Source organism: Globicephala melas, chromosome 18 (assembly GCF_963455315.2).
Source record: "Globicephala melas chromosome 18, mGloMel1.2, whole genome shotgun sequence".
Lineage (NCBI taxonomy): Eukaryota > Metazoa > Chordata > Mammalia > Artiodactyla > Delphinidae > Globicephala > Globicephala melas.
Window position 1 is genome coordinate 15,499,246 of NC_083331.1, and position 21,432 is coordinate 15,520,677.

At 40.6% G+C, this 21,432-nt stretch overlaps 3 protein-coding genes across 4 annotated transcripts in view; 2 read left to right on the plus strand and 1 right to left on the minus strand.

Annotated features, from left to right (window-relative positions):
* Positions 1-3,807, plus strand: part of NEK5 (NIMA related kinase 5) — a 65,063-nt gene extending 61,256 nt beyond the window's left edge. The window contains exon 23 of the mRNA XM_060287929.1: positions 1,335-3,807. Within this exon, the coding sequence (XP_060143912.1) occupies positions 1,335-1,497 (163 nt within the window). The 3' untranslated portion in view covers positions 1,498-3,807. The remainder of the gene's footprint in view (positions 1-1,334) is intronic.
* Positions 2,394-20,142, minus strand: ALG11 (ALG11 alpha-1,2-mannosyltransferase). Of its 2 annotated transcripts, none has more exons than XM_030882413.3 (4): positions 20,064-20,142; positions 14,756-14,986; positions 10,524-11,455; positions 2,394-7,348 (listed from the first exon to the last, which is right to left on the minus strand). In XM_030882413.3, the coding sequence occupies exons 1-4, from the start codon at positions 20,105-20,107 to the stop codon at positions 7,077-7,079; spliced, it is 1,479 nt and encodes a 492-aa protein (XP_030738273.1). In that variant the 5' UTR covers positions 20,108-20,142; the 3' UTR covers positions 2,394-7,076. The 2 variants fall into 2 exon arrangements, with proteins under 2 accessions (XP_030738273.1, XP_030738274.1); XM_030882414.2 differs by lacking the exon at positions 2,394-7,348 and adding an exon at positions 8,884-8,967.
* Positions 20,143-20,468: 326 nt separating this feature from the next.
* Positions 20,469-21,432, plus strand: part of ATP7B (ATPase copper transporting beta) — a 77,105-nt gene continuing 76,141 nt past the window's right edge. Inside the window, 2 exon segments of the mRNA XM_060287999.1 lie at positions 20,469-20,730; positions 21,025-21,117. Of these exon segments, the coding sequence (XP_060143982.1) occupies positions 21,076-21,117 (42 nt within the window). The 5' untranslated portion in view covers positions 20,469-20,730; positions 21,025-21,075.

Genomic DNA, 21,432 nt, shown 5'->3' on the forward strand with positions numbered 1-21,432 from the left:
CCAATTTCAGGGGAGTCCTCTGTGATACCTAGCAATCCTATGCCTGGCCAGCTTCCCTCCAAACCCTCAGTCGTGCACACTCACCCCCATCCACCCTGCTCTCATCACGTGCCCTGCCTTCTGCTTCACAGAGGGGGTGTTTTGTAGGTGGAAGTACCTCTGTTGTGTAGATCCATGAATATTTTACACATGCGTCCTTGACTCCTTCTCCCTCCCTATCTTCCTTCTCAGAGGAAAGCAGTCTCCCTTCCTGTTGAAAGCTCCTCCTTACACAGGTGCTCTAAGTCCCAGCCTTTCCTCAGTGACCATGTTGCTATCAATTAATCTACCTTTCTCCTGTATTTTCAACATCTATTACTTACTTCCTCTCAGCTTATAAACATGCCCAAATCTCTCCCATCTTGAAAAACACCAAAAAAACCCATTCCCCTTATGTTCTTGAGATAATACTGTCCTTTCAGAGCAGGGCTCCCCTCAGAGGAGTTTTAGCTCATTGTCATCACTTTTTTAAACCTCCCATTGCTTTCCTGATCCACTATATGATGGCTCCGGCTGCAGAGAACTCTGAAATATTCCTGCAAAGGTCATCTATTACCTTGAAATTGCCGAGTCCGATGATCATTTCTCAGTCCTCATCTTATGTGACTGCTCCCTCTCTCTGGAAATTCTCTGCTCCCTTGGCTTCCATGACGAACACTCTTGGTTCCTACCAGCTCCTCCTAGGTTTCTTTCCTTTGCCCCTTAAATATCTGTGATCTTTGAGATAGTTTTCTTGGTCTCTTCCCTTCTTCTTTTCTAAAAGCATCAGTGTTGCAGCCTTAGACACAATTTCAATTCGTGGTCCTAATAGTTAAGAACTGTGAGACCTTGGGCACTGTTTTTGAACCTCTCTGAGCCCAGCTTCTTTATAAATGGATGATGATAATGTCCACCTCAAGTGTTGTTATTAGTAGAAGAAATATAGTATGTGGAAAGTGCTCCAGGGAAGTGACTGGCACATAGGAAGGGCTCAATATATGGCAGCCATTGTATTATTTTTTTTCTTTTTTTTCTCTTCCCTCCTCTTCTTTTAAACTAAGAGTAGATGGATATTAATAAATATAATAAAAGTTACTGAACACAAATCCATCTAAACAGAATACTGATTCTCCCAACGTTGGTTGTTTATCATCCTTAGAGAAACCAGACTGATATGATAATTTATTACCTGGGTGAAAAAGCAACTTTCAGATTGGTCATGTGGGGGTGGGGCATGAGAAGGGACACTGATTTTCACATGTATTCATTCGTGTTTTGATATCCCAAAGTTGATTTTTTACTGCTTATGATTTCAGAAATTTTGAAGAATCTGAAGATGAGTTGAGAAATGAAGTAGTAGAATCCCTGGAAAAACTCTCTACTTCCAAAGAGGCAGAAAAAAGGGAAGAGGTTTCCAGTTCCTCTAAGGATGCTGAAAAGAAAGGGGATAGGCATACAGAAATATGCAGAATTAAATGAAAGTTTGTAGAGTATTTTTACTCCATCTGATGACAAAATTTGTATTGTTGATGAAGACCCAGGAACATCAACCACCAGTCAAAATATACAAGTGTGATTATTGAACTTTTTCTTAAATAACAAGTTAGTATCTATTACAGTGTCTCTTTGGGAGCAGTCATAAATATACATTTATTGTAAGGGTTTTCCAGTAATCCCAAGGCTTTATTAGTTTTCTTCTCAATTTAGACAATAGGACTAACTTCTGAATTAATTAAAATTAATAAAATTTAATTAAATAATTAAAATTATTTAATTTTTTTAAAATAATAATTTTAAAATTATTTAAAATTAATATTTGTACGCTGAGAAATCTTTCAGATAATATGTGTGGTTGGCAGAGTAATGTGGCTCCCCTCACCCCACATGCACCCAAAAATGTGAATATATTTTTACCTGGCAGAGGGGAATTAAGGTTGCAGATGGAATTAAGGTTGCTCATCAGCTGACCTTAAAATAGGGAGGTTATCTTGGATTATTCAGGTGGGCTCGATGTAAGCACAAGAGTCTTTGAAAGTGGAGGAGGGAGGGAAAGGAGAGAACCAGAGAGGTGGCACCTGAGAGGGATTCAGCTTGATGCTGCTGCCTTTGAAGATGGAGGAAGGAGCCACAAGCCAAGGAATGCAGGCAGCCTCTAGAAGCTGGGAAAGGCAGGGCAACGGATTCACCCCTAAGGCCTGCCGAAGAAATGCAGCTCTGCCAACGCCTTGGTTTTAGCCTAGTGAAATCCACTTTAGATTTCTGACCTATGGAAGTGTAAGATAACAAATTTTTGTTGTTTTAACTAAGTTTGTGGTCATTTGTAACTAGTGATAGAAAACTAATATACAAACTCATTCATTTAAAATAATGAATCTGTCGTTTTATAAAACCATGACTTTGAAATTTCTTAAGGTATATTGAACATGCTTTTCTGAAGCTGATGTTGACACTTACAGGAGTAAGGAGAGGAACAAGGCATGTCAATTATGTACCAAATAATAATTTTATTGTTTCATTGAATTATTTTCTAATAGTTTCAAATGTATAGATTATAAACTTCTGGAAGGCAGGGACTATATCTGGTCTTTGTTTCTTATGATGATCTTTTTATATATAGCACTTAGCACCATGCTAGAAATGTTTCTTAACTGAGTAAGTAAATACTAATACAATTTCCTCATTAAGACTGTAAGCCCTTTGAGGCAGGAAACTAGACTTAAACTTTTTGTATTAATTATAACAATCCCAGTGTTGAACATGTGCCTGGAGCTTAGCAGATATTTGTTGTACCTGCTGTTATGAAGGACAAGAGTGGTTATATCTAAGTGGTAGAATTCGGCCTGAAATAGCTGGTCTATAATGAAAATAAAACTAAGTTGGCACATTGATGCATTGCTGAACCAAGTAAACAAAGATGAGGAGTGGTTGGTCAAATTATTCCTAAGGTCTGCTTAGCATTTACATTTGGTATAATATTAAATGTGGGGCATGTAAGTGTCAAGATTTCCCTAACTGGGATGTGTCCAGTCTTTTCTATCTTTATTTTCCTGGTGATGTCTGAGGGGCTGTTCTTCCAACTTGGTGTATAGAGTACATTCTACTCTTTTAGGGCTCAGTATGGTCATATCATGATGCTAAGAATATTTAACAATTTCTCACCATTATGTTAGTTTCAAACTAGGTAACACATGACCCTGAGGGATTGAAGCATCTTTAATTCTATAGCTCTTTTAGTGGTCAGTATATACATGTTTAATTTACTTTCAGGACATTATCTGGTTCAGACACTGAATCTGCTGGTATCATCCTCATTCTAAACAGTACCTGAAAGCATGGAAAATGAAACGTGGTTCCTGAAAAATCCCGAAGATCAATTATATACAGGGGAAAAAAAACAGGAATGTTTAAGGTCAGTGTTTAAGAGTAACATATCAGGTTTGCTCCAATAACAAGATGCTTGGCTAAAATCTCCTTTAGGTAACAGCCACCCACCCTTATCATTCATTCTAAGATTTTGAGTTCTTTGCTGTAAATTAGGAAGTATTCAATGTGATAAGTATGCGTATCTGCAAGGTTTTTCAACCTGCTCCAGCCCAATTCACCTTACCTATCTTACACACACCGTCACCTTAATCATGTTCTTGAGGCCCAGTTCTGATTGCTTTACTCTGGTTTTAGGCTTGGCTACATCTGTTAAATTGAAACTATTGATCAGACCTGCATATGTCTTTAGAATAAATTTTGTTAGAAAAATCATGCGTTTTGGTAACTATGTATGATATCTATCAACTTGATCATTCTTTAAATAGTACCAAGAAGTGTTATCAACCCTTAACCTCCCTTCTAAGTGTCTTGTAACAGTTATGCATGATCCGAGTGAGCACATAGCACTAGAGTATTGGAACTGATGCTTCTCCAAAGCCAAGGGTGGCCTTAATTAGGGTGGGGAAAGAGGAACAGTGGGTGAGGTAGGGCAAATCACATGGGCATAATTTGATTCTAGTAATTTGCATAGCTTCTTGTTGTGGTTTAATGGAAGTAACTTTTTAAAAAATTTTTTATTGGAGTATAGCTGATTTACAGTGTTGTGTTAGTTTCTGCTGTACAGCAAAGTGAATCAGTTATTCATATACATATAGCCACTCTTTTTTAGATTCTTTTCCCATACAGGTCACTACAGAGTATTGAGTATACTTGAGTTCCTTGTGCTAAACAGTAGGTTCTTATTAGTTACCTATTTTATATATAGTAGTGTGGGAAGTAACTTTTTCATTGTACCCATTGACACATTTAGCAGACACACCTTCACGTATTTATTTATTCATATCATAGTTCTGGAGTCTAGGGTACATTTACATAATTAAATACACAAATATTCTGAAAGCATTGATAATCACACTGGCACCTATCTCACATTTTTGTCTGTAATATGACTTTGTAAAATACCCTGAAAATTATTAAAGTGTATGAAGCTCTAGTATTTTATATGTCTGAAATAATATTCATTTAAAAAAATCTATTAAACCTGACAACCTATTCTTGGGTACAAGAGGCAAAACAGTTTTGTTTTGCCTTTAAAAACTTTTTTTCTTTCTTTAAAAAAAATTCCTGGCATGTGGAGCTTGGGAATATTAGCAGTAGATAATAAATAATTCAGAATTGGGAGACTACATGAGGGGTGTAAAGGCACTGTACTGGGAAAGGTATCTAAGATAATAAAACCACTTCTTTAAATCTTATTTAGATATAGACTTTGTACCTATTAAATCTAAATCATATTTAGATACAAATAATTACTATACAAAGAACATGTAACATGTAGTTTGTTATGCACAACTGGAAATAAGAATGTGAATCACCACTGCTGTAGGTTCAAAACAGCATGTTTGGACCACTCAAAAGCAGTGTCTTACAGGAATTAATAGTCACTCAATTTCTCCAGGCAGACAGTAGCTGACATATTGCTTTGACATTCTTCATGGTATCAAGTATTCAGAAACAAACAAACATTTAACACCACATTAGGAACACTGAAAGGAAACATATGCAAATTTTCTAATGATAGGTTTGTGATAAATGAAAATCATTTTGAAAAAATTAGCTTAAAAAATGTTTTGTGGAATTTCAGAATCCTTTCTTCCTTTCCTATATCCTCTACTTTTGCTCTGTCCATTTCAATTTCTTTATCTTCAGTCCCATGATTTTCTTTGGGTAGATGGGTAGGGTGAGTGGACAATGGTAATGAATCTTACTTCAAAGACTAGCTATAAGAAAAAGCACCGGGCTGGGGGGTCAGAACCCCCGGGTGGTAATCCTGATTTTGTCATTAAACAACTTTGTGATACTGACAGAATCAAAGTTCTTTAAATTGTTCCTGTCTGTAAAGTTGAAAATAAGAGAAAATTGGACTAGAGAATTTGTAGGGCTCCTTCCAGCTCCAATTTCCACCAGTTTTTCTTTTCTAAATTGAATACTCTCCAACACAAAGCTACTCTGGTGTGTCAGGACATCCTGGGACTCTGTTTTGGTGCTTTTTGATCTGATGACAGAAGATGGCCTGCAGACGAATCAATAATGTAATTGGAAGCAGATAACAAAGCTGGGTGGATTGATGAATGGACAAGAGGAGACTGGAAAGGAAAAATGTACCTCTTTCACATGCCCGTAACACAAAGGTGTATCAGACTGTGAAGGAGGTCAATTTACTGAACTAGAAGGAACTGATTACGTACGCAGAAAATGTCAAAAGTTATAGGCTCAACAGCCATATTTGCACATGTATATATTCACTTTTCCATGCTAGTTATTCAGGATAGGAGTCCTGTTAAATTATACTGATTCCTAGTTACTGGCTTAGTAACAAGAATCTACAAAGGATCGTAATGCATTGATAAAGACAGGATTCTAGAAGACATTTACTATATATTGTTACCTTTAAAGTAACTTTTATAATTTTCAAAGTACTTTCACATACTTTCTGTGTTCCCTGTTTTCTTTACAACTATGAAAGGCAGTGAGGACAGCCATTACCATCTCCAGGTTACAGAGAAAGAAGCTGACACTCAGAAGATTCGGAAGCAGCTTTAGTGTCAAAAGGTCAGATGTTTGTAAATGATGAAGCTGAGGTCAGGTCCAGCTATTCTACTGCTAGTCCAGTGCTCTTTTCAAAATGCCACCTCACTATCTTACAGTGCATGATGCTGATTACAGAGACCATGTGGATGGATCCAAATATTATATCTTCAATATCAGAAAAACAACTTACCGCAATGTTCTGACTCAGACCTCTTGAATGACTTCCAAAAGCTGACTTATAGCCTCTGGGACATGAAAATGTTAAGGGATAATGAGAGGTCCCAAAAATGTACTGATAGCACTAAACATAAAACTATTTTCACAAATACCTAGTTAATGGAAAGGATTACTGGCAGTACCCTGATCTCTACATGCCCACGCACACACATAGAGCAATCACAGTGAGCCTGTCTTTTGACTACATGCTTTTAGAACATGATTAAGTCTGCTTAAAGTTTTTGTTCTTTTAAGAGGATCATTAGATAGATTCAAAATTTTTATCCACAGTATTGCTTGAATTTAAACGTACCAGAGTTTTTCTGTGTTCCAAAAATGTCAAAATAATTCTAAAGTACTAATCAATTATCAATCACCCATTTTTTTCCCAATATTTCCTTTCTTCTAAAAGGAAATTCTCTTTCCTGGTTTCTAAAGTAAAGTGATTTGATAAATAGTATTTTAAAAATATGGATTATACCAAAATTAAGATTGTTCATTTTTTTTCTTTCAGACCCATATTTTTCAGAATTTGAGACCAAACACTTAGTCTAAGATTTTTATATTTAAACTATATAAGGTTACCTTTTCCACTTAGGTAATTTTGCCTGTTTCCACTGAAATAAATACCTTGGTTATATACATACTGCTGAGGGCCTTGCTTAGACTAACTTTATTACAATAGGGAATGAGTTTAGAAAAATATTAACATATGAAGGTATCTAACCATCTTATATAAAATATCTCTAGTTTGTACAGATACGGAATTACTGAAATAACTTTTCCACAGACGTTAGGAATGTCACTTCAAACTCCTGATCGGAGAATCTGCTTACAGATGCACGAGCATTGTTCCTGATTTGGAGTCTCTTTTCCGCAGACATGGAAAGAATATGGGCCATAGTCTCAGCATAGTCTTCTTCACTTTCAGCCAGAAACCCAGTTCTCTCGCCTTGGTGAGGGACGACAATGTCGAGCTTCGGGCCCCCTGAATTGTGTGCAAGGACAATCGTGCCGGCTGCCATACACTCAACAATTCCTGAGAAACAGAAATCATGTCGTCTTTTAAGTTTCTGAATGTGTTCATAAGAACAAGGATGAGAAGAACCCTTTATAAATTTTAAGATTCACGGGCAATTTAAGTAAATGTATGTCTACAAATGCACTCGTTTAACTTCCCTGGTGAAAATAATTTTAAGTTTTTTAGTTATCAAAGCTTCATAATAATGCTACTTGTCTTTACTAAAACCGACAAGTAGATAGAAGAATAGTCTATAAAAAGTAAATATACTGCAGATAATAAAGCAAAGAAGACTAGAGAATGTTATTAGCAAGATGGTAGATAGCTAGTGGATATTAAAAGATAAAAAGGGGTAAAAAAGATATCACAAACATTAAAAGTTGAGTATCGGTGTTTTAATCTCATCGAAAGAAAATCTCTGCTTGTGACGTTCTTCCTGATATGTGAAGCAATCCATTGGCAAAAGTGTGTATATTTTTCTTCCTATTTGTAAGATTATATTTAATGATATTCTTTTCTTGTCAAAGACTCTCACTGCAGGCAGTGCTATTTCTTGTGCCTAAGAATGTTTCTGGGGCTTCCCTGGTGGCACAGTGGTTGAGAGTCCGCCTGCTGATGCAGGGGACGCGGGTTCGTGCCCCGGTCCAGGAAGATCCCACATGCCGCAAAGCGGCTGGGCCCGTGAGCCATGGCCGCTGAGCCTGCGCGTCCGGAGCCTGTGCTCCGTAACGGGACAGGCCACAACAGTGACAGGCCCACGTACAGCAAAAAAAAAAAGAATGTTTCTGAAAGTTGCATCACTAATGACACTTGCCAAGTTGAGTGTACAGAAAGTTTCTCACATCCTATTCAAGTTAATATCAAGCACATGTGAATGCTTTAGGGTGAGGCTGTAGTACAGAATGCATAAATTTTGTCCCCAGGAAATCTGAGACAAAGCAGGTGCTGGATGGGGTTTTTTCCCTATTCCATGAGCTGTGTTAATTCTATCTTTGGTAGGCCTTATACTTGAATAAACCAGATGTCTAATCAATAAATTATTTTCATGCTCGGAATTTCCGGGTTTTTTTTTGTTTTTTTAGAATTTCAGGTTTTTGTACTCTAGCACAGGTTGGTCTTATTTCTTACTGTAAGAAAACTTAACAGCAATGTGATTTAAGGTTTTGTTGTGTTTTTTAAGAGGGGGATGTGAGTGATTTAATTCATGGGTACTTATAGAACCTGAAAGATAATCCCATTGCCTTTATTTTTCTAATTAAAGAATTCCTAAATAATTTGAAAATATAAAATATTCCTGAATTAGAAAAAAAAGGTATCAAAAACAAAATGTTCAAATTACAGCATTAGGAGAAAACAGGAAAAAAGTAAGCCATCTTCGTGAGGCACACTAAGTAAGGCTGGTGCTTCTGTTCCTGCCTGGATTTCTGGCAAATCTGAGACAACTGTGTGCCGCCCAATAGCAGTGCTGAACTAAATGAAAGTTTTGATTAGTTTCTGCCAAATGATGTAGGTGAGGATATAAATTATTCTAGCCAGCCTTTCTTACCCATGTTTCAAGAGAGAACTAAGCCCTTCAGAAAATGATTTGATTTACTGTTTTCTTACTTCTCCAAAGGATGGTACAGGCTGATATCATCCTAGATGCACAGGAGAGAAGTTAAATCATTAACAACTGTTTCTGCAACACAGGCGAAATCTCTACAGAATTTTCTGCTAATGCTTTAATTTGAACTCTTATTTGAAAAATATGGAACACACCATAATATTCCGTTCCAGGCTGGATACCGGTCCTCTGTACTTTCTTGGAGACTTTGACCTAATCAATTTTACCCTCTCCCTCTAGAATCTTCCACTTCTCCCTCTCTACTGGCCCCTTCCTATCAGCCCTTAAGCTAGCTCAAACTCATAAGAACAAAGTCTCTGTGAGGGTGCGCGCACACACACACACACACGCACACGCCAGGTCACAAGTCCGCCCCGGCCCGTGTCTCTCCTTCCATCTCCCTCTCACAGATAACTCAGGGCCCACGTGGGCTGCGCTCGGCGCTCCACTCGCCCCCCACCAGTGACCCTCACGCCCACTCCTCCGTCGACACTGCTCTCGCCCAGGTCGCCCCCCATGCCCTCATCTTGCCCAGTATCTGGGCAGCACTGGAACCTGTCGCCCTTTCCCTTCTTCCCTAAACCCTCACTTCCCTTGGTTTCCTTCCTTCGCCTTCACTGGCTACCCTTCTGCCAACTTGTGGCCTCTCACTGTTCTCAGCCTTTTGCACTGCGGGCCTCCTGTTGCACTACAGACTCCCCTTAGGCCACCCCGTCCACATGCACATCCACGCCCACCGGGCTGCGGTACCCACCCGGACTACTCTGCAGCCTGTCTTCCTGGGCCAGCTCCCTCTCCTTACTTCAGACTCACACGTACGAGGCCCGCTGGACACACACACGTCCCTCAGCCAATTCCACTCCACGTGCTCGAAACTCAGCCCCTCGCTGCCTCTGCTCTTGGAGGCCTCTGTGGGCGAAAGCCACCACCATTCACACGGCTGTCCAAACTGAACACCTGAGGCCATTCCAGTAGAGCACACAATAAATAAAAGAACCAAAAGGTTCTTCTGAGGAGCCTACCTGGAGACAGGGGTTCTCGGCCTTAGAGGCACAACAGAATCACCTGAGGGGCTTTCCCGAAACACCTCCACCTGGGCCCACCCAGAGATTCTGAGGTGGCTCCTCAGTGGGATTAGCATGAGGCCCAGGAATCTGAACCAGCACATTGATGGGGTTAGGTGGGGAGAGAAAATACAGCAGTGAAGAGCAGAGGCTGTCTGAATTCGAATCTGGGCTCTATCTCTTACTGTGTGACTGAACTTAGGCAAGGTCTAAACCCTCTCTGTGTCTGAGTTTACAAAATGGAAATAATCATAATACCTATTAAGTGACGTTCCAGAGAGAGTTAAATCAGATAATACTTGTAAAGACCTTGAGAGTGACCGCCACACAGTGAGTGGTCAATTAACATTAGCTATTGTTATTGATTATATGTTTTACAGGGTCTCAAATGAGGAAAGCACACTTGGTGGACTCGGGGAAGAGACTGAGGACTTGCTGAAAACTTCCGGAATATTATCATTTTATCAAAATCACCTAAAATGTATATCTCATGGCACCAAACAAGTTGTTTACAGGACAAACTCACCAATCCCAAAATGCTCGTTCCACATGGTATGCAGACCAACTGTTGCTTCAGACAAGTAATTCTTTAATTCATCAAATGGAATGTTTATTTTAAATTCCACGTCTTCTTGAACTCCTAGGTCCTCAGAAAGCCTTCTCAGTTGGTTTACCCTAAGTTCATCGTCTTGGTTACGACAGCCTCCAATGAGGACAAGTTTAAGTGGAGGAAGTGACTCAGCCTCCTTTTTATTCAGCAATTTAGCAAAGGCTCTGATCTGCAAAGGATGATTCTTTTCAGGCCTGAACTGGCCGATCGAAACCAGTAAATGTCCTGAGGTTGTCTTCTCCTTGTGTAAGGGAATGTCCAAAAATGTCTGCACATCACAAGGTGGATAAACAATATTAGTGCAATTCCCAACCTTCCACAGTGAGAGAATATGGTTTAGCGTCCAAGAAGAATTGACCATGACGACATCACTGCAAGAACCAGCAAGCCCATATAGAAAAGCAAATAGATAGTAGTAGATAAGCTTTACTTTGCTGAGAAAAGGATTCCTGGTGATGAAGGCTGCATTGTTAAATCTGACATTTTGATTCTTCACTACAGAGAGCATGTCCGTGCTGATGGTGGGATAATGAACATAGCTTCCAACTCGGCAACGGCCTAAATACCTAAACAGAGGAAGCGTGAAAGCATAGCCCATAGAATCGATGTAAACATCGGGAACACACTGCATCAGAGCTTCCCAGCCAAGAAAAATGGATCCCAGACTTTGGCCCAGCAGTGTGAAATGAGGATAGAGTGAATCTTCCACAAGGTAGCGCTTCCTTAATAAAACAAACTTCACTGGGCACGTTAATCTGATGTTAAATCTTCTGAAAGCACCTTCCAGTATCTGTTGACCACTGACATCAGCATCACCAGTATAAACAACATAAACTGCTTCAGGATACCTAAAACAGAATGTAACAGTTAAGAATTTCATTAGTTTAGGTTAAAATCAGTTTAGGTTGTAGATATTTTCTCACAATCATAAAGCAGCTTATTTTTAGACTAAAAAAATGTTTTCCACTGTTTTTTACTGACTCAACTCTCTCCTGGGTCTTCCACTGCCCTACAACTAAAATGTCAGTCCTCCAAAGGAGACTTCTAGTTCTTTGCTTTTCCCTCCACTAAGAGTTTCCCTCCAGCAGACATCAACAAAATTACTGATTTATAAATGAGACATTTTCATTTTTAAGAAGTATTCAAAAATTTTGACAACTTTCTCAGCATTATAATGGTAATGAAATATTAATAAAATATTCATAAACAAGAGTTAAAATTCACTAAAGGTATCTTTAGATAGGATCATAAATGCTAAAGCATTAGTGTTTTTAATCTGAGAAATGCACAAAGGTTTTAAGCTAGACCTTGTGCCTGCATCACAATTAGATATAATTATAATGGAAATATGGAAAAGTACATTCTTATGATTTTAACACTTTGGCCTCACTCTGGCTGTGTTTGTAATTATTCTGAGTCATACAGAACATTTATTAACTTACCTAGTGTGAGCTACTAGGTTCTACAGAATAAGGGATGATGGAGAGTCTTTATCCTCAAGGAGCTCAGTCCAGTGGAGAGAACAGATATATAAACAAATAATGTGCTGTGTACTGATGAAGACCCCAGGATGCTGTGATGTCTAAAGGATGAGCATCTAATCACTCCTCCCTAGCCCCCCTCCCAGCAACTAGATTGAGCCTTTTAAATGCAAAAAGGATGGTCATCTATGGCAGCTTAAAGATGGCCACAAAATCTTTGACACTTTTCCCGTTGAGAGGTGGATCTATGTCCCCTCCCCTGGAGTAACAGTGGGCTCTTGACTGCTTTTACCAACAGAATATGGCAAAAGTGACATTGTGCCAGTTTCTGGACCCAGGCTCTAAGAGACTGGCACCTTTCTACTTCACTCTAAGGGGAGACAGCTGTCATGTAAGAAGTCCTGCTATCCTGAGACTGCCATGTTGTGTGCAAGCCCAAGCTAGTCACACGGAGAAGCTGCTTGGTGACAGAGATGCCTGACCCAGTCATTCCAGGCCAGGAACCAGATCTGTGAGGGAAGAAGCCTTCCGACAACTCCAGCCCCAGCTGCCATCTAACTGCAACAGTTTGAGCGTGAAGGATACCAAACAGGGCCTGTCAACTTCGAAACTCTGAGAAATAATAATATATTTTTGTTTTAAGCCATTCAATTTGGGGTGGTTTATGAAGCAGCAGTAGATAAGCAGAATATCTCTGTTTAAAAACCCTCATATGGTTTTCCACAGCACTTGGAATAAAGTCTAAACTCCTCACCCTGCTCGCTCAAGCCCTGTGCACTGGGCGCCGCCTCCCTCTGGAACCCCCTGCCCCCCAACTCTCTCACTTGCTCAGCAGGGTTCAGCCAAACTGGATTCCCTTCTCTGAACAAGCCAGCCTCCTTCCAGTCTTAGGGGACGTGCAGCAGTTGCTCCCTCTGCTTTGAATTCTTTTGTCACCCTCACTGTCTTTTCATAAAGTGAGCAGGACAGCGTATGTTTAGAACATGGGCTCTAGGAACTCAGTTCCCCTGTCTGTCAAATGAGGATAACAGTAACCACCTCGCTAGGTTGTAATGAGGACTGAGTCACCTAACACGTGTGAAACACTTCAAACCACGCCCGGCAGACAGTAAAAGCTCAGTAAACGTCAGCTATTTTTGTCGGTCAGAATTTAGTTGTGCTATTTCCTCAGAGACTGTACCTAATTTACTCAGCCTAAATGGTGGAGTCACTCTCATATTACCCTATTTGAATTTCTTATATAACACTTCTCACCATTTGATATTTTCCGTTTATTATCTTGTCTCTCTCTCAACTGAAATCTAAGGTCCATAAGAGGGACTTGATCTATCTTGTTCACCATTTAAATTCAACCCCTTAGAACACTGCTTGACATTGGTTGGCCAAAAAGTTGGTTCGGGGTTTTCGCAAGATGTTACAGCGAAACCTGAACGAACTTTTTGGCCAACCCAATACATAGTAGGTCCTCCCCGCTTCCCCCACTCCCCAAATATAGGGAGACTGAATGAAAAGTGTACTGTAGCTTATGCTGAGTCAGGAAAGACTTGCAGGACTTACCTAAGGAGAAAAAGGTTATTTCAGAAAAAAAGGAACACTAGATGGAAAGGCAAGGAATCTTGAGAGGGCGTGATGCTCCTAGGTCAGTATGCTGGAGCAAAGTATGTGTGAGGGGACGGGAGGGATGAGAAACAAAATGTGGCAGGAGCAAGATGAAAAAGTATCTTCTACGTCATACTAATTATTTGGATTTTTTTTCTCATCAGTCAGGTAGAGGAGTAATAGGGGTTGCTGGGGAGTATGAGTACAGGTATCACGAAACTTGACGACTGCCCTCAAGGGTAATCTAGAGACAAGGCTCATGCACAGTGTTACGAGAAGGAAAGAACAGTATGGACTACAGTAGGAAGGCTTCAAGGAGGTGGGAATTAAGCTGGGATTTAAGAAAATTCTCTGGATTTAGGCAGTTATGGGAGATGGCAGAGGATACACAGGGACGGTGGTTAGAAGCCAAGAAGGGCCAAGAATGTAGACATGTAGAGCTAAGGGCATTACATGGGAAGACTCTGAAACTGAATGAAGGGCGTGTGCCAGGAAGTAAGGTCGCCATGGAAGGATAATAGTTTTCCTCATATAATGAAACAATAATGAAACCTGTATTTTGCTGTGCCTTTTCTTGTGGGATAGGGGTGGGGAGAAGGAAGCCTAGAACATTAAAAGATGTGTAACACCAAATTCTTTCTAACATGGTAACTTACTTAAGACTATCCAACTGATAATGATATCAAAATCAGAATCAAACAGATGCTTTCAGAGAGATTATTTCCTGTGTGCCACCACTGACTGAAAGTATTCAGGTTTAAAGTGATTCACAGTACTTGGTATATTTCTGTTTATTATTCAATCTCTTCTCCACATACTCTCTCAAGTTATCCCCACTAAATTATGCCATAAAAGGGCAGATACTTCCCCTTTCTGTTTCTTTATCATATCAAGTAAAATGCAGTAGCATATTGTAAGACAGGTTGGCATATGAGCAGTGTTTCCTTACTGAAGAATAGTTTAAAAAAGGAATCCCTGGCTATGACTAGAGAAAGATACATTCTGGGTGATGATTTTTTACAAAAATAGTAACAATATACCAAATTGTTAAGAAAGATGCATACCTACTTTTTCTGAAGAGCCCTTAAGGCACACCATAACACTCTTTCTCCTCCTCCGCCAGCGTTGCAGTAGGGATGGAAAAATGCAATCACCGTTTGATTTTTCCCAGTTTTGCTAGCTGAGCCCGACTTTTTCTTTCTCTGTAGCAGCAGTCTGATTCCCCAAAGGACACTGAGTAGACACACACATAAAACTCCACATACAACTAGCCCAGGGAAGAATAATGAATAAAAAAACCTGAAATGAGAGGGAAAGCGGGGTGAAAATGGATATAATGCCCATTAAAAAAAGGCTACAAATTAAAGTCTACTTTCACATAACTGCTTTATATATTAGCAGCAAAGAAAATTTTTATAGCTTGTGAGTCTAACAAAATACTCAGTTATTAAAATTTAATGCTACAAAATATCTAATGTCAAAAGTGCAGGTCCCCTTTAATTCCACAGCATGTTGGCAATTCAACGTACTTTTTCTTTTTAATCAGCAGTAAAAATCAATGTTGAGCCACCTTTCTCCTAACTCAGTATATGTGTTAAGGGATTAAAATAAATTTAATTATTAACCTAAACAAGATATGACTGGGAAAGGCATCTGACCCTCAAAATGACAATATGTAATCCAAAGAAATATTCCATAGTCAATATTCCACAGCTAAAAGTTTGGTGAGACACTAAATCATCTTTATTATCTCACTTTGCCTCAAGCAGAATTTTTTTCCTTTTTCTTTTTTGGCCTTGCCATGCGGCTTGTGGGATCTTAGTTCCCCAACCAGGGATCGAACCCTTACCCTGCAGTGGAAGCTCAGCGTCTTAATCGCTGGATGGCCAGGGAACTCCCAAGTAGAACAATTTTTGAGGGAAGGGGAATGGAGCTTAGATTTTTCCAGTTCAATTCTGAGTTTTGCATCTGATCTCTTTACATGACCCTGAAACCACTGTCTTCCCATGTGCCTCACTCCCACAGTCACTGCTGCAAGGTTCTCTATTACTGCCAGGTCGACTGAGGCTCTGCAAAGGACCCAGGCCTGTTCACCACCATATCCCAATGCCTAGCATCGTAACTGGCTGAGAAGGCAGTCAAAAAACATTTGTTGGATGAATACAAAATTTTATTACATCCTCAGATGTCTTTATTTTTTGGGGGGGGGCGGTGTTTCCATACGACAAATGTGTCATACCGAAATGCAAGACTTTTAATAATAGAAACCATTATCTTGGCTTTCTCACAACCTTATGAAACAGTACTTCATGTGTGTAAGAATTTTTTTTTAACATCTTTACTGGAGTATAATTGCTTTACAATGGTGTGTTAGTTTCTCCTCAGATGTCTCTTAAATTATGTTAAATCGTTTTTTCAAGGTATGGTTTTCTCATAGGGTTGGCTAATATAGCTGGTACCTAACAATTTTTTTTAATACGCTGCCTACCCTTTATAAAGGATTTGAGGGGCCTATAAGACATAAAAACAATACTAAAACTTAAATAATGAAAAGTCAAGACCAGGGAACGTATATGGTTAAAGTATGTTGGGGCGTGGGGAGGGGAGTGGAGACGGGGGTGGAGGGCACAGAGATGCAAGCTCTAAATTTGTACACAGTAGTGAACAGCAGATTGGGTTCTGGGCTGCTTAGTGACCAAACCAAATAGGGGGATATTCTGTGTAGTTACATGGTTTTCATTGTCCCTAAGTAGAAAACATACAAATTCTTTAGAGGAATAAGTATTTTATTGATATTTAGTTTTGAAATAAATTTCTCATGCGGGATTTCTTATTGTGAACAAGTCCATTACTTGATGATTTGGTCTCAGGACACCTTTATAAATCTTAAAAACTGCTGAGGACTCCATCCAGTTTTTGTCTACATCAGGTTTCTCAACCACAGCACTACTGACATTTTGGACCAGATAATTCTTTGTTGTGTGCATTATAGAATGTTTAACTGCATCCCTGGTCTTGACACACTGGATGCCAGGAGCATCCTCCCAAACAGGACAATCAAAAATATCTTGAGACACTGCCAAATGTCCTGCAGGGGCAAAATCACCTCTGACTGAGAACCACTGTTACACTGATTATATCTACCAATATTTAACATATTAGACATTAAAACTGAGAAACTTTTTAAAAATTATGAATCCATTAAAGAAATAAATCCATTATATAACATAAACATATTTTTATTTTAAAAAACTTATGTTTTCTAAACCAAAATAAGTAGTAAGGAGGGTGTCACTGTTTTTAATGTCTGGCTTAACAGAAGACAGTGGCTTCTCATATGTGCTTCTGCATTCAATCTGTAACGATATGTTGTTCTGGTTCAAGTATACGAAGAAAACCCAGGCTCACTCACATATGTAGCAGGAAAAGAGAGGAGTATTTTTAAATGGCCTATTCTGGCTACTAATATTCTTCTGTAATACTATATCGAATCAGACAAGTGGCAATTTCTTAATAGTCAATTGCAACATGGAATCTGAAACCCTATCAATGCCCTTTCCATGCTCTGTTACACTGAAATCTATTGGTTTATCTTGCCCTTTGAATGGAACTTTTCTGCATGTGTGATTTTGTAACACTGTGACTTATTTGGGCAATATTGGTTCACGAGTAATGGAGAGTTTCCAAATGTTGACACATTTCTTTATACAATACCCCAAAATCACACTTGTTAAGATTACTACCCATCTCATCAGAAAAAATCTTTTAAGCATTGGAAAATGGTCAAGGTCAGAATGGCAGATACAAGTTTCCCAAAATTCTAACTTTCACTTGAAAGCTCAAACTTTATCATTAGCAACAAATTCTGTCACTTGTTTTGTTTCTGTTTTGTTTTTTTTTTGGCCGCACACACAGCTTCCGGGATCCCCGACCAGGGATTGAACCTGTGGCCCCTGCAGTGGATGCGCAGAGTTCTAACCACTGGACTGCCAGGGAATTCCCAGTCACTTGTTTTCTTTGAAGTAACAGGGTCAATCATTCATTTTCAAGAAAATATCTACTAAATACCCAAGTCAGTTTGTCTGTCAGTCGGTCTTTCAAATAAAAAATGTGTCCTGTAAAAAGTAGGTGTCTAATTCAACTTGCAATGTAGACAATCATACTAGAGGTTTTCCTTGAGATAACCATTTTACTTTGGTATGTCGAAGTGCTTTATGTGTTCCCCCCATTTTGTCATACAGAATATTAAAAAGATATGTACTCGGGCTTCCCTGGTGGCGCAGTGGTTGAGAGCCCGCCTGCCGATGCAGGAGACATGGGTTCGTGCCCCAGTCCGGGAGGATCCCACATGCCGTGGAGCGGCTGGGCCCGTGAGCCACGACCGCTGAGCCTGCGCGTCCGGAGCCTGTGCTCCGCAACGGGAGAGGCCACAACAGTGAGAGGCCCGTGTACCGCAAAAACAAACAAACAAAAACAAACAAACAGAAAAAGATATGTACTCAAGGGTTGAGATTTAAGAAAATTAATAATTTTTACTGCTTCATCAAGGACATTCTTAGCAAGTGCATGGAGGTGAAACACAATGACTACTAGTACAGTTTGATGTCACTGCCTTGATTTGTGCTAAGTAACAGTTTTATCCACCATTACTTTTGCACTATCAGTGCAAATGTCAACAAAATGAAAGAGGCAAACGTTATCCCAACATTATTATAAAAATAATTTTGACCTTGAGGACCCACTGAAAGGGTCTTGGGGATTTGCAGGGGTCTATGGACCACACTTTAAGAACCACTGCTGTAAAGGATGAAGAGCTTGACAGAAGTGGTAAGATTGGCCACTTAATGTTTGGAATATATCAGTTCATAAAAGCCGTATTATCTTGGATAGTTAGCTTTCCCAGGACAAGACCAAAAGTCTGTTTAATTTAAAATGTAGCTGACTCACAGAATCCAAAGATTTTTATGACATTTCCTTCAAATGACTTAAGTGGGAAAATAAATGTGATAGGATTTTCAAACTGAACTATTCAACTGAAAATCAGAAAAAAAAATCATATTAATGACCAAAATTGAGCCAGTCCTTTGTTTTGAGTCTGTTAGTTTCAAAGATACACATACAGGTTCTATAAAGAAATTTATTAAACATCCTACAGTACTTGCACATCAACATCAACCATTTTAGAATTTGTTTAAATATAACTAAAATGTGTGCCATTAAATATTTACTCATATTTAAACACAAGACTTTGAAAAGGTAACTGTAATCAACAGTGAATCAATCATTCCATTCAGCAAACTTTTACTTAGTCATTATTATGTGCAAAGCAGGGAGTTCGGGATATTTCAAATGGCAGGGAAGAATATGAACGCTCTGAAAATACTTTCCTGTTCCAATGATTTAAATAATCATTACAGAACTTGTAGTAGAGGGGGCAATAATGAAGAAATAATACCTGAATTTTGGAGAGAATAAATATACACTGCTATTCAGGATGCTATCGTATTAATGATAAAATTTCAACCTGAACAAAAATATGTAGGTGTTAAAAGAGCTGTGTAGGTGGAATATACTAGGTCTTCTGTTTTACTAGTGTAAGTCAACACATGTAGTAGTATTCGTATTACAGTAGTAGTAGTAGTATTACAACAGTAGTAGTAGTAGTATTACAACAACAAATGTGGAAAAAAGGTCTGGGAGTTTTTTCACCAAACTGTTAACAATAGTTATCTCTGGATGGTAGCATTCCTGGAGACTTCTGTTTTGCTCATTTATTTCCTAACTTTTTTACAAGAAACAACGTATTACCTATGCAATGACGACAAGGTAGAAATATTTTATATAACTATTCTTACATCAATCAGAAAAGAAATCAATGGAAACTCAAGAAGAGGATTCAACATAAACTTGACATTTAAATGACATATGCTAACAATGACAGTTCTGGTGAGTGAAAGAAGACAAACTAAGACAAGAAAAAGGAAGACCCGGTTTCTTCTTCACCAAAAAGAACATGATAGATTGGAAAATGATTCGTGGCTCAACCATAAAGGAAAATGAGGAATGAATGCGAATAACTTATGACAGACGAATAGGAGTGCGAATAAGAGAAAGAAAAAGCTAAAGCCGGGAGGGAAACTCGAGCCCTCAGCCAGCAATGGGGCAGGGAAAGAAAACGCGGTAAACTGAGTCTTTAACGCAGCCTCTTTGTCTATCTAGAAGACCCCAAGGGGAGAGGAAACGGTCACTGGCCTTGAGAAAATAGCTTAGACTCGTGACAAGGAAAGCCCTTCTTCTCAAACATTAGTCGCACTGGGAGGACAAATACAACTGCGGCACGGAAAACGCCTGCGAGCCCACACCACCCGCTCCTCACCTCAATAACTCGCCCAAGCACCAACCCCTTGCGGCGACCGCCATCTTCCGCCGACCCACGATCTCGGGAAGCGCTTCGTTGTTCCTCTTCTCTATTGGCTCCTGAGGAAACGTTCGGTCACCCCCGCCCACACAGGGGCGATTGTGCATTTCAATTGGTTGCTGGTAGTAGCTTCCCACGGCCTTCCAGCCAATCGAATCTCCCGTGGGCGTGGAGAAGTTTTCGGCGTGGCGTACTCTGGCCCGGCCCCCCGTGGGCGGAGCCACAAGGGGGTTGGGCATGGGGAGGGCGTGGCCTGTGATGGACAGCCGGCGCTCCCTCCCTCGGCCCCCTCCCCCACTGAAGACCCCGCTCTGGCGCCCCCGCCCCCAGTCTTAGAGCCTGCTGCCCGTTGGAGACCAATGGGAGGCTCATGCGCGTCTCAGATCGATTTTCCAGGTGCGGAGTTCACTCCCGCAGCTGCTGTGGTATTTCGGACCCGCGGCGTTCCAGAGGGAGCTGCGCAGAGCGGACCCGAAGCCGGCCCTCGCCACGCCGCACCTTCCCAGCCGGCGGTGGTCGAGCCTTGGGATCTGCATCCCCCGCCCTGGTCTACGCGGCTCGCCCTCCTTCCTTTTCTCTCCGGCGCACGCCCGAGGCTGAAGACCTCTGCGCACCGGCCCCTGAGGTAGCGGAGACCCGGCAGGGGGGACGGGTCCGCCTCGCCTGGGTTTCAGCTCGGCCGAGGACTCTCGGGCACCGGCAGGCCTGTCTCCGGGTGTGGGTGAGGGTTCCCGGCCCACCCTCCCCCCTGGGGCGCAATGGCGCGCAAGTTTGAATTAGCAGGTGTGATGAGGGCTGACGATTCCTCGTCTGAAATGCAGGTGTCGGTTCGGGTTAGAACCAAACCACGAGGGTGCCATCCACTGCGCGCTCTTCTTCTCCCGGGGTTTTAACATCGCGCTTCTCCTCCCCTGACCAGGTGACCTTGGGCTCTGGGCTGCATCACAGAAGAAATTAGTTCCTCCGGGAGATGAAGCCTCAGCAGGAGAGACAGATTACAGATCGTGAAAAGGCAAGTCGGAGAGTGAGTTTCCTTCCCGGGGCTCTGTGTGCGCACACCTGCCTGGAGGACCTTTCGCGCCCGCCCGCGGTCCTTACTGGGTTCCTTGGTGTGCGCGGGGGAGGCCCGGCGCGTGGTTTGTTAGAATACCCTTTAGGAAGGGCATGCTATTAACTGTTTTTCAGAACAGTTTAAAACGCACCACTTTTCTGTTCGTCTGCTGTTGAGAAGTTTGATGCTGGAGAGGTAAAGTGAGAGTTGAGTTGCTGTGTAAGATCCCTGATTGGTCAGTACGATTAAATTAACTACCTTGAAAAGTTATTCAAG

What these genes read in the sequence shown, in the direction of transcription:
- ALG11 (XM_030882413.3), bottom strand. Translation starts at nt 20,107, where the DNA reads ATGGCGGTCGCCGCAAGGGGTTGGTGCTTGGGCGAGTTATTGAG. An exon ending in TGCTTGGGCGAGTTATTGAG is followed by an intron (nt 14,987 to 20,063) that starts GTGAGGAGCGGG and finishes CTCTCATTTCAG; the next exon opens with GTTTTTTTATTCATTATTCT. An exon ending in GAACGAGCATTTTGGGATTG is followed by an intron (nt 7,349 to 10,523) that starts GTGAGTTTGTCC and finishes TCTGTTTCTCAG; the next exon opens with GAATTGTTGAGTGTATGGCA.